The sequence below is a fragment of the Macaca mulatta genome, chromosome 6 (assembly GCF_049350105.2).
Source record: "Macaca mulatta isolate MMU2019108-1 chromosome 6, T2T-MMU8v2.0, whole genome shotgun sequence".
Classification (NCBI taxonomy): domain Eukaryota; kingdom Metazoa; phylum Chordata; class Mammalia; order Primates; family Cercopithecidae; genus Macaca; species Macaca mulatta.
In genome coordinates this window covers 7,468,903-7,480,834 of record NC_133411.1, presented here as the reverse complement: position 1 = coordinate 7,480,834, position 11,932 = coordinate 7,468,903, and the positions used below count along the sequence as shown (strand labels likewise).

At 42.8% G+C, this 11,932-nt stretch overlaps 1 protein-coding gene across 1 annotated transcript; it reads left to right on the top strand.

The window, feature by feature from the left end:
• The first annotated feature begins 5,129 nt into the window (after window positions 1-5,129).
• On the top strand, window positions 5,130-11,715 carry MED10 (mediator complex subunit 10). Its single transcript, NM_001260853.1, has 4 exons — window positions 5,130-5,302; window positions 6,427-6,510; window positions 9,228-9,330; window positions 11,045-11,715. The coding sequence occupies exons 1-4, from the start codon at window positions 5,181-5,183 to the stop codon at window positions 11,141-11,143; spliced, it is 408 nt and encodes a 135-aa protein (NP_001247782.1). The 5' UTR covers window positions 5,130-5,180; the 3' UTR covers window positions 11,144-11,715.
• Window positions 11,716-11,932: the final 217 nt, after the last annotated feature.

The following is an 11,932-nucleotide window of genomic DNA, read 5'->3' as shown; positions in this document are numbered from 1 at the left end:
TTTGTGGGTAAAATGAAGGACTGAGGTTGTTTTAAGCCATTAAGTTTTGGCATGGTTGGATATACAGCAATAGATGCCTGATGCATGACAACTGACCTAATTCTGATAATATTTAATACTTTTGTATCTACTTTCATAAGGAAGATTGACTATATTTTCTTGTATTGTCCTTGATGATTTTCATATAAAAGTTATAACACTCTTTCAAAATGAGCTGGGATGTATTTCTTCTTTTTCTAGTCTCTGAAAGTATCTGGGTAAGTTTGAAATGATTTGTTCTTTAATGTTTGATTTTTAAAGACTTAGCATACAAAACTGTCAGAGCTTATGTCTCTTCTATCTTTGAAAGAGATTTTTGCCTACTGGCCAGTTTATTGAAAGACTAGGAACGATTCTAATTGTTTATTTTTCTTAAGTTAATTTTTGGTAGTTTCCTAGAAAATTGTTTATATCTTCCAAGCTTTCAAAATTATGAACATATAGGTTTCACCCTCACTCATTTATAATACTGTATGTTTTTCTCGTTTAGCTCCTTTCTTTTCTTCTTCTCTGATGAGACTTGCCAGAAGTGTATCTATTTGACTCATCTTTTCAACAATCAACTTTTCTTCATTTTTATCTTTCCAGCTTCTAATGCAGCTAGACAGAAAACTAATGCAATAGTTTTCATTTTCATCAGTGTGTCTTTACTTTGTTACTCCTTTTTCTGTATTTTTTGGTGCCTATGATTTCCCTTTTGATTCTTTTTATTCCTATTCTTTGAGTTGAAACCCCAGTTTATTTTTTCCAGGCTGTTTTCCCTCAAATTATTACTTCAGGAGCAAAGCAGAAGTTTGACAAGGAATTCTTGTCATTTAATTCCAAATGTTTTATAATTTTCCTTTTAAATAGGATGTCCACATAGTATATCAAGCACGTTTGACAGTAAGTGGAAGAGTGCTATTAATAATCACATGAGGACAACAGATGTAACTGGGTCTTGCCCATACTCAGATGCATGTACACTCATGAATTATTTAGACTGTGTTTTGATTTTCAAATGTGTATATATGTGTAGAAAATGAATAAATTCATAAATTTCTACTGTAATTAGATTGAGGTCAGAAAATCTGGTCTATGTGATAGAATTTGAGTTTGCTGAAACTTTCTTTGTGGTTTAGTGAATGGTCAAGTTTTTATAAATATTTCCAATGTGCTTGGAAACAATATGTTCTACAAGGGTCACTGTTTTTCACAGATCACAATTCTTAATATATTATTTAAATCTTCCATATTCTTCTATGCTTTTTGGCCTGCTTGATTTATTGTTTCCTGATAGAGGTAGTCTAAATCCCCTGTAATCATTATGGATTTTGAATATTTCCTCATATTTTGTCAATTTTTGTGCTAGATATTATGGGACTATATTGTCAGTTTCTTATAGGTTAATAGTATTCCATCTTTAATGAGTCTTCTCTTTACCATTAAAAGCATCTTTTTTGGCCGGGCGCGGTGGCTCATGCCTGTAATCCCAGCACTTTGGGAGGCCAAGGCGGGCGGATCACGAGGTCAGGAGATTGAGACCATCCTGACTAACACGGTGAAACCCCTTCTCTACTAAAAATACAAAAAATTCGCCAGGCGTGGTGGTGGGAGCCTGTAGTCGCAGCTACTCAGGAGGCTGAGGCAGGAGAATGACCTGAACCCGGGAGGCGGAGCTTGCAGTGAGCCGAGATCGCACCACTGCACTCCAGCCTGGGTGACAGAGCGAGACTCCATCTCAAATAAATAAATAAATAAATAAATAAATAAATAAATAAAAGCATCATTTTAGTGTTTCTTTATTAATTTTTATATGCATTAACAACTTTCTTTTGGTGGCCTGCCATATATTATTCTATCCTACCTCTTTATTTTCAACCTGTCTATAAGTTTGTTTTCAGTGTGCCTTTGAAAAGCAACATAGCTAGATTAAAACAACAACAAAATGTTTCCAATTTGATTCTAATCTGAGTGTGGATCCTTTGAACAGTTAAATCTGTTAACATTTACTATGTTCACTAACGTATGTTTTTAGTGGGGAAGACAAATATGTAATGGCAGGGGACGCAGTTCATGATACACTTTTATTTCATTTTATTTTTAATTAACAAATAATAATTGTCTATTTTTACATGGTACAGATGTCAGTAGCCTTTGACAACTGCTAGAGCAACTCTATCTTGAACAGGAGCTGGGTAAAATAAGGCTGAAAACTACTGGGCTGCACTCCCAGATGGTCAGGCATTCTAAGTCACAAGATGAGATAGGAGGTCAGCACCAAATACAGGCCATAAAGACCCTGCTGACAAAACAGTCTGCCACAAAGAAGCCAGTTAAACCCCACCAAAACCAACATGGCAACGAGTTCTCACTGCGATACTCCCACCAGCGCTGTGACAGTTTACAAATGCCATGGCCTGTCAGGAAGTTACCCTATATGGTCTAAAGAGGGGAGGCATAAATAAGCCACCACTTGTTTGGCATACAATCAAGAAATAACCATAAAACAGTGTGCAACCAGTAGCCCTCGGGGCTGCTCTGCCTACGGAGCAGCCATTCTTTATTCCTTTATTGTACTAATGCACTTGCTTTTACTTCACTATATGGACTCGCCCTGAATTCCTTCTTGCACAAGATCCAAGAACTGTCTCTCGGGTCTGGATTGGGGCCCCTCTCCGGAAACAGAGATATCTCTTTGACACAGTGATTTCAATTCCTTTGCATATTGTGAAAGGAAAATAAATTTTGGGGCTCCCAAATCACTAAGCTAAAGGGAAAAGTCATGCTGGAAAATGCTCAGGGAAAACCTGCCTCCCATTCTATTCAAAGTGATCCCTTTGCTCACTGAGATAGGTGCATATTTGATTGCCTCCTTTGGAAAGGCAAATCAGAAACTCAAAAAATAATATAACTATTTGTCTTTCACCTATCAGTGACCTGGAAGCCCCCTCCCTGCTTTGACTTTTCCCACCTTTCTGGACAGAACCAATGTATACCTTACATATATTGATTTATGTCTCATGTTTCCCTAAAATGTATAAAACCAAGCTGTGCCCTGACCACCTTGGGCCCATGTCATCCAGACCTCCTGAGGCTGTGTCACGAGTATGCGTCCTCAACTTTGGCAAAGTAAACTTTCTAAATTAACTGAGATATTTGGGGTTCACAGTATATACTCAGAAGTAGGACCGCTGGATCATATGGTAATTCTGTTTTTAGAGTTTTGGGAAACTTCCATACTATTTTCCATAAGGGCTGCACTAATTTACATTCCCATCAACAGTGTACAAGGGTTCCCTTTCCTCCACATTTTCACCAACACCCATTATCTTTGGCCTTTTTGATTATAGCCCTTCTAACAGTGTAAGGTGACATCTCATTATGCTTTTAACTTGTACTTCCCTGATGATATGTGATGCTGAGCATTTTCGCTGGTCATTTTTATGTCTTCTTTTGAGAAGTATCTGTTCAGGTCCTTTGCCCATTTTTAAATTCCTTTTTTTTTTTTTTTTTTGCTATTGAGTTGTGTGCCTTTAATTTTTGCACTTTATTTTGTGCATTTTATTTTCCATGCTTGTTCTTTGTTTCTTTATTCCCTCCTTTTCTTGCCTTCTATTGAGTTGATTGTGTTTTCTTTATTCCCTTCCCCCTCTCTACTAGTTTGGGAATTATATATACTAGCAAAGAGATACCCTTAAGTTTTTAAAATAAATACTTACCAAAGTCTAAGTTCCATCAATTATCTATCTCTTTCTTACTTATGAAATTGAGAAAGGCTATTCACTCCATGTCGTTACCTCTCCCTAATAACTTCAAAATTTTTTTTTGTCCAGTATTTTATTTCCACCTTTTCTTTTTTTTTTTTTTTGAGTCTTGCTCTGTTGCCGAGGCTGGAGTGCAGTGGTATGATCTTGGCTTACTGCAACCTCTGCCTCCTGAGTTCAAGCAATTCTCCTGTCTCAGCCTCCCGAGTAGCTGGGACTACAGGTGCACGCCACCACGTCCGACTAATTTTTGTATTTTTAGTAGAGACAGGGTTTCTCCATATTGGTCAGGCTGGTCTCGAACTTCTCACCTCAGGTGATCCATCTGCCTTGGCCTTCCAAAGTTCCGGGATTACAGGCGTGAGCCACTGTGCCCAGCCTTCACCTCGTTTTATAATTCCCTAAAGTTAATTGTTGTTAAATCAGGAGAGAAGTATTTTACGTAACATTTCTGTGTATCAGCCCAGCCTGTCATACCAACTGGAGTGCCCTGATTCCTTAAGTTTGGCAAGTCACTTACCTTCTCTGGGTTTCCATTTCTGGTCACAGCTGACAGAGGCTCTGGAGATTCATCTAGAAAAGGAGCTCCCTCACTTTGCCTGTTTCTAGGCACTGAAAAGTACAGGCCACAAATACATTCAGTAAAAGAAATCACTTGAGGAACTCAAACAGGCTGGAGGAGATATCAGCTATCACAGGAGATCGGGCAGGAAAGTTTCGTTTCTTAAACATCAGAGTGAAATGATCTAAATTGAATTTCAATGAGATGAACAGCAGTTTACTAAAAGCTTTGTGAAGCAGGGGAGGTTATTTTCAGAGACAGGGCAACCCCATAGGGTGCTGTTTGGTCAGAATTGGCCTGAGGAGGTGTGACCCTGACCTAAGAAGGCAGCAGGTGTCCGGGAAGCATGGTTAGCAGCAAGATCTAGGGGAAGTGGCCGCCGATTACATAGAGGAAAGGAGGCAGGCCGGCGCTGATCCCAAGGGTTCTGGTAGAGGGGCAGGGAGACTACCGTTATTGGTCCTTCATGCAAACTTTAGGATTTTCATCCGTGTGTGTTGCTTGAAGATGCTGCATTGCACGAAGTCTTCAACTTCTCCCATGACCGAGACAGGTCTGATGTGAGTGCAAGCAGTTAGCACTCGCCCCGCTGCGCGCCGAAACCTCCTCCGGAATCCATACAGCATCCCCGAAAGCCCGCCCCGCCCCGCACTTAGGCCCCGCCCCCAACACGCCCGTCCCGCTAACCAGGCTCCGCCCCCAAGAGCTCGCCCGCGCGCCCCCCAGAGGAAACGGAAGTCGTATCTGTCCGGACGGAAGCAGGAAGTGGGAGCTTAGGGCCCGCCTGCGGCGCAGCTGGCTGAGGGTCTGTGGGCGGGGGTCGCGCGGAGGCGATGGCGGAGAAGTTTGACCACCTAGAGGAGCACCTGGAGAAGTTCGTGGAGAACATTAGGCAGCTCGGCATCATCGTCAGTGACTTCCAGCCTAGCAGCCAGGCCGGGCTCAACCAGAAGCTGTGAGTGGCGGCCCGAGGTTGCCGGCGTCTCCCCAGGGCCTGGCCCGGCAGCGTGTGCTCGGGGAGCGGGGATCTAGGGAGCCAGAGCCGAGCCTGACTGCTGCTCCTGCCCCGCCAACCCTCTGGTCTGGTCTCAGAGCCCGGGGCGCCTTTCCTGGCTGTGATCAGAGGGCGGGGCCCGCGCTGCCGCCTGTTGCCAACCGCCCCCTTCCCAGTTTGCGTTAGAGGAACCTCTTTGAGGCCCCTTTGGAGACGTAATCATGGCCAGATGATATGTTTTCCGTTTCCCTATCAAGTGAATCATGCTTTCTTTTTTAGCGTCTCCCCTCTCATGTGTAACCCCCTCCCAGCCTTTTCCTCCTGGAGCTCTTCTGGGAATTCAGTCCCTGTCCCCAGAAGGGAGGCAGGCTCCGCAGTGAGTGCGCGCCCTAAACTAGGCCTCAGAAGGTGAGGCTTGGAAGCCACCTGCTGCATAGGCCTGACAGTGGAGGAACTGGGGGGGGAAGTGGTGCTGAGAAAAGCTGCAGACGTTTATTATTATTATTTCTTGGCACCAGCCTTGTGCTGCTCATGGTGCTAGGCCCTGGGATGGAGAACATGCAAATGCAAGTACAGCACTTTGGAGAAGGGCTTTCTGTGGGGCGCGGACACAGAAAATGTTGCAGCCGAGGTTCCATACCCAGTGCTGTGGGAATAGCCAGGCCATTCTGCCTGTGTAGGAAGTCTCCAGAGAGGAGAGGAAGCTAAACCAGACAGGATGGCTTTGTTTCCCTCAGACTTTTGAGTATAGTCCGCTGCCCCATGTGTTCGCTGAAACCGCACACACAGTCATATGCAGGTAGTTGTTTTGGAGAGAAGGTTCATATTTTTCACCAGGTTCCGTCTCCATCCCCCTTACTGGAAATTTCTAGTTGAGAAGGAAAGTCACAAATATGTAAGGGTATTTTGTAACTGTAACCGTGTCCTAGGAGTCCTGTAGCTAACCAGAGGTGAGAGCCGTGTGTAACCGGCACAGGTGTGAGTAGAACTTGCGTGGAGCCGCAGTTGGCCGGGTAGCTCTGTGGGTGGTGCTTATGCTGCCAAGTGAAATTAACCAGACGCCTGTGTTTTTGCCTTTCCCCCAGGAATTTTATCGTTACTGGCTTACAGGATATTGATAAGTGCAGACAGCAGCTTCATGATATTACTGTACCGTTAGAAGTTTTTGAGTAAGTAACATTCTTGGTATTAGTCTTGGGTATAAATCTTGTTCAATTGTGGTGTGGTATCGTGACTTCTTCATCACTGACATTTGAGTGCCTGCTGTGTGGTAGGCACAGCCTGGGTGCTGGGGATGTGCCAGTGGAAAAAAAATCAACAAAAATACCTGCCCTCATGGAAACGTTCTAATGGGATTACAAAACTAAAAAAAGTATCTCCTTAATATTGTATTGTTGAAAAAAAGTTACATGTAAAAAAAGCTTATTAAATATGTGAAAAACATCATAGGTTCTCAAAGTCCTGCTTCGGCTGAAGAACAGCCACAAAACTTCCTTTTTTCCTTAAGAGGTGAAAATTCTTATGAGGGCTATATTGTACGTTTTTTAAAAATGTCAGCCAGAGGCAACCTGAAAAGCAGTCTGGTCTGATGTTCCCAAACTGCCCGTGGAGTGCTGGTTCTGAGAAATGAAAATATCTGTTCTGTTGAAGGAGGAAAGAAAGGTTTTTTATTCTAAGCCTGTTTGGGGAGGCTGCTCACTGTTTTCTGTGGGAGAGTTGTGTGCATCTATCTTATCTTAGTAATAGTACTGAAAACACATACAGGAGTAAGCTTTTAGGTTTTTGAAATCCAGGTTTTATCACATTGATTTGGTCACGTCTCTGATTTCACACGTGAAGGAGCTAATAAGTAACTGCAATAGGTTGTTTACCTAGTAAGTGTCAGAGTTAAGACAAAACCCCCGGACTCATACTTTCTTGACCAGTGCAGAGCAGCCTCTCCTTGATGGTGCTGGCTTGGAACAGCAAGAACATTCTAGTATTTCTTGCAGCAAAACTGCAAATGTAAATCACTAGATTTCCTTGAGCTGTAAAGGGAAAGAGTTATGGTTGTTTTCCATCCCTAAAGGTCAGATACAAGTTCTAGCTATAGTGCCTACAAAGACAGGACACAGAGGTAGTTTTCTTGGTCTCTGATCTTCTGTTCACCTGCTGATGACTTTGCCACGTGTTCCTTACCTGTGCTCAGTGGGCACCACTGAGGTCTCTGACTTTAGGTGGGATGAAGGTCTTGCACCTGAGACAGCTCCAGACTCTTGGCTTTGGCTTTCTGAGTCCAGGAATACAGAGCGTCCTCTTTTGTGCGCTTCTGATTATGAGTGCAGGGGATGCATATAGTGACAAGTGGCAAGTAACTACTGTGTCTTCTGAAGCAGAACAAATGGAGACTGATGTGAACAGATTGCTTAAGGGCAGAGGGAAGTGCTAGGCACGGGTATGGATGAGATTGACCTGGGGTATCAGGAAGAGTATGCCAGTGAGCCCTAATACAGAGTAGATGCTAGGAGTTTATCTGCAAATCGATGGTCGATGTCTACCCAATGTGGAAGGAATTTCCAGGTCCCGGTGGCCTTTGCAGCATGTACGTTTTCATGTACACCAACTGTGTCTTTAGCTAAGATGAAAGGAGCTTGGCCCTTATCTCCAGGACTGTGTGTATGGGCAGGAGTGGGTTCACCCTTGGGTCTCCAAAGAACCAAGTCTGAGCCGGATGTCCATGCTGTTGAAGAAATGATCGTCAGCTGACATGGTTAACCTTATTCTGTGAGCCTGTCAGGTTTTTCTTGAGAAATGGATAGGTTTTGTTTAGAATTAACCGTAATTTTGCCACATTACATTATTTCAAAAATCCTGAAATGAAATAGAATTTCTAGAACTTGTGATGTTTTTATCTTTTGCTATCTATCAAGTCTACTTTTTATACCATTAGTAATAACCTAATGATATCTTTGTTCTGAAGTGATTATGTATTTTTGGCCTCAATTATAAAAAATGAAAGTAGGGTTTTCAGTTTTTGTTTTTTGTTTTTTAAATAATGAATGATTCAATTTAGTTGAATGATAAGGATTTCTTTAGGGTACAGAAGTAGGCAGGTGGCCTGCTCTTGGTAAAATATAGATATTGATCTAGGCAGTGTGTTTAATTAAATCTTCAGGATACTGAAGATAATATCTGGGGGAAGTGTCAAAAATTCTGAGTAACAGTTTTATACTGTTTAGAAATAATTGGCCAGAATGTCTCTGTTATATTCAAGTTACTTAGGTGTATTTAGTAAAGTGGTATATCAAGCCTCCTCTTCTTTTGAAAGCAGTGGAATGGTTTGTAAAACGATCTTGGGGCCGTCAGGGCTGGGGCTCTCGTGCTTGTAGTTCTCCTTTCCTTTCCCCTGAAGCTCCTCCACAGAGGAGGAGGGGCTTTGCCAAGCAGCAGGGCTGACCTAGAGTGGAGGCTGCGTCGTAGCAGGGTCCTCCTGTGTCACCCCGGCCCGAACCCCTGGATCTCATTTAGTTTTTTCTTTTGTCAAGAGTTGCCTTACCATACAAGCTGCTCTAAGGATCAAAAAGGTAATAAATAACATGAACGGATTTTGAAAAGTGCAAATGCTAAACAAATGTAAAGCGGTATGGCTTGTGAAGCGTGCTTGGGTTTATAAGTGATCATTACTTGATTTTATGAGCTGTTCATATTATCAGAAGTAATGAAATCAGATTATCTGTACTTGTGTAAATGAGGAAATCTTAATTCCCCTGGTTCCTACACTCAGTTTTGACTAAACAAGGCCATGTGCACTTATATATACCTGACCTTTTTTCCCCATATCTTTCAGAAAGCTGTGAGAATAGGTGTCAGTCATGGGAATGCTAATTGAAATGTATCATGTTTCCAGATATATAGATCAAGGTCGAAACCCCCAGCTCTACACCAAAGAGTGCCTGGAGAGGGCTCTAGCTAAAAATGAGCAAGTTAAAGGCAAGATCGACACCATGAAGGTAAGACTCTAAGGAGTGTCAGAAATACACTGGGAAGAGATGCCTTCTCCGTGAAATGTGGTTAAGAGACTCATTTTTTTCCATACTTGCTAGAATATTGACTTTCATAACTTTATACATTGAGATTTCTGAATTGTGTAATGGGCAGTAAGTAAAATTAGATATCAGCTCTGTAATAGCATAAAAAGCATACGCTAATCTTACTCTTAAGAAAATCCAGGGTAATTTTTGTGATTGGTAGTTCTCACTGGCTGTGATCATTTTCATTTTTTTAAGACGCACTTTTATTGCATTGATACTTTCTATTTCTGTAGTAATTCCTACTGTTGAAGGCTTTCTCTGTAGTCATGGTTCTTTGGTTTAGAGGATTCTTGAATATTGATTTTTCTCTTTGTCCAGCTTCTGACCTCCAAACTTCTTTTTACCATATCCACTGTCATGAAATTCTCCAGATCACTTAGTTTTTCTTTGCCTTGATGAGATGTAGAGAACTCTCTGTACTTGAACATTAATATATAATTTTTTCTTAAATTGACTCGAATGTAGTTCAAATTGGTGTTTTGTTTATTTGGACTTAGCGGCCACTCATTTCTGTTGGCGCCATGCGACTGTTGCCATGTGTGGCAGGGACCCCTGCCTGCCTCTCCTCCCGGCTCACACCACGTGCCCCTTCCTCCTCCCGGCCATCCACACCGGCCTAGTTTTTGGTTCTGGAATACATCCAACCCTTTCATTTGTGTTCTTTTCTCCTGCCATTTTCTCCGCCTGGAGCTCTTCCACGTTCTCTTTGCACAGGCGACTCTATCCTTCCAGTCTCAGATGATTTCAACTCCTCAAAGAGGCCTTTGGGACCAGCCTTTTCTAAAGCTTCTTTCCTTGAGAATGCTGGTCAAGATTTACCTTTTAATTTTGCTTTTTCTGTTTGTTCTGTCTCCTCTGTCAACTGCTTGAGCTCCAGGATCACAGAGGACATGAGTGTTCTGTTCCCACTGATGCCAGACTAGGCCACATGTGCTCAGCCATGGCTAATGTGCGCAGGCAGGGATGGTCACACAGTGGCCTCTTGGCGCTCTGGCCGAGTGGAGGAGCAAGGGGAGGAGCTGTCAGAAGGAGACCTGCCTAGTCACAGGCAGGTCACAGGCCTTCCAGAAACCCATACAGGTGATCCCCTCCTGGTGGTAAACAGCACACATCAGAAGTGGTGTTTTGTCATAGTTGTTCTTACGGTGCCCACAGCCTCATCTCTGTTTTGTCCATTTGGGATTGAGGAGTTGTTGAGTCCAGTGTCACCTTCAGAGCCTAGTGCACTCCTTATCAGTAGCAAGGGCCAATGGTTTTGATTGTTCTGTTTTCGCTTGGCAAAGCTGAGTGAGAATTATATTTGCCAGCAGAAGCGTCTCTCTCCATGTGAACACAGCCACTGGGCCACAAGGGACGTGGCTTACAGTTCCAGCAGGCTCTGTCACACCGGTGCCTTTGGGCAGTACAGAATCATGCTGCTGGTGGTGATGTCTGGGGCTGTACAGTGTCGCTTCCTTTTGCGTATGTTGCCATTGGTGTCATTTCCTCTTTGAGATCAGTGGAAGTCTCAGGTCAGTCCCGTGGCCCCGTATTGCTTAGTGGCCCATGTGTTTAAACTTCCAAAAGGCATATTTTAGATAGTTATTGGAGTGTTGATGTGAAGAGCTCCTTTGATAATGTGTTTTCTTTGTAGAAATTTAAAAGCCTGTTGATTCAAGAACTTTCTAAAGTATTTCCGGAAGACATGGCTAAGTATCGAAGCATCCGGGGGGAGGATCACCTGCCTTCTTAACCAGCTCACCCTCCCTGTGTGAAGATCCCCCATGACTGCAATGCGGCGTGAGGCTGGGACTGCGAGCACTGACGCCACCTTCCTGCTGATGTGGGACTGGGCCCTGGACACACCCCTCAGCCCCTCTGTCCTCCTTGTTTGGCCTCATGGGACGGAGGGGCTGGAGGAGAGGCGGAGCTGTGCCCCAGCTGTTCCAGCAGCTTGTCCGGTGTCAGCTGGCTCTCAGAGTGCTGACCCCTCGTCACTGTGGGGATTATTCTCTCTGCGGGCAGATGAGGTGCAGGAAAATAGGCTTGGGAATGTTAAATATGATGGGTAAATTAAAAGTTTTACAACATTCTACCTAATATTTTTCTTTTAATGTGCTCTTTCTGTTCTATTTTATTATGGTGTCAGAAAGCTAAAACGGCTAGCAAAAATTTTTTTAGAAAAAGAAAAATTGGTTTAATGTGGGAAAGTACTTAAATTGGTATTATATTTTACATCTTCAAGTATAGTGCATAAATAATATTTTGAATGTAACTGTTTTCGTGGATTTCAATTAGACATGCATATAATAAACTAAGTATGTGGCTTATTCCATGTAATTATTTTTGTAATATTTTTATAATATAGTACAATGTGTCTTGTAAACAGTTAATTATTACTTTCCCAGAGGGTTGGTAATATTCATAAGAAAATTTGTTCTCCGGGCATTTAGGAAGGAAAAGCTAAAGCAAAACGCTGAATTCCAGTTTTTTCTACAACCCGTTTCCTAGGGGCCATAGAACACCAATTTATTGACACTCT

Excerpts from the sequence above, each read along its gene's own strand:
- MED10 (NM_001260853.1), top strand. The coding sequence starts at position 5,181 with ATGGCGGAGAAGTTTGACCACCTAGAGGAGCACCTGGAGAAGTTCGTG. Across the intron at positions 5,303-6,426 it reads GCCGGGCTCAACCAGAAGCT|GAATTTTATCGTTACTGGCT; the intron begins GTGAGTGGCGGC and ends CCTTTCCCCCAG. Across the intron at positions 9,331-11,044 it reads GCAAGATCGACACCATGAAG|AAATTTAAAAGCCTGTTGAT; the intron begins GTAAGACTCTAA and ends TTTTCTTTGTAG.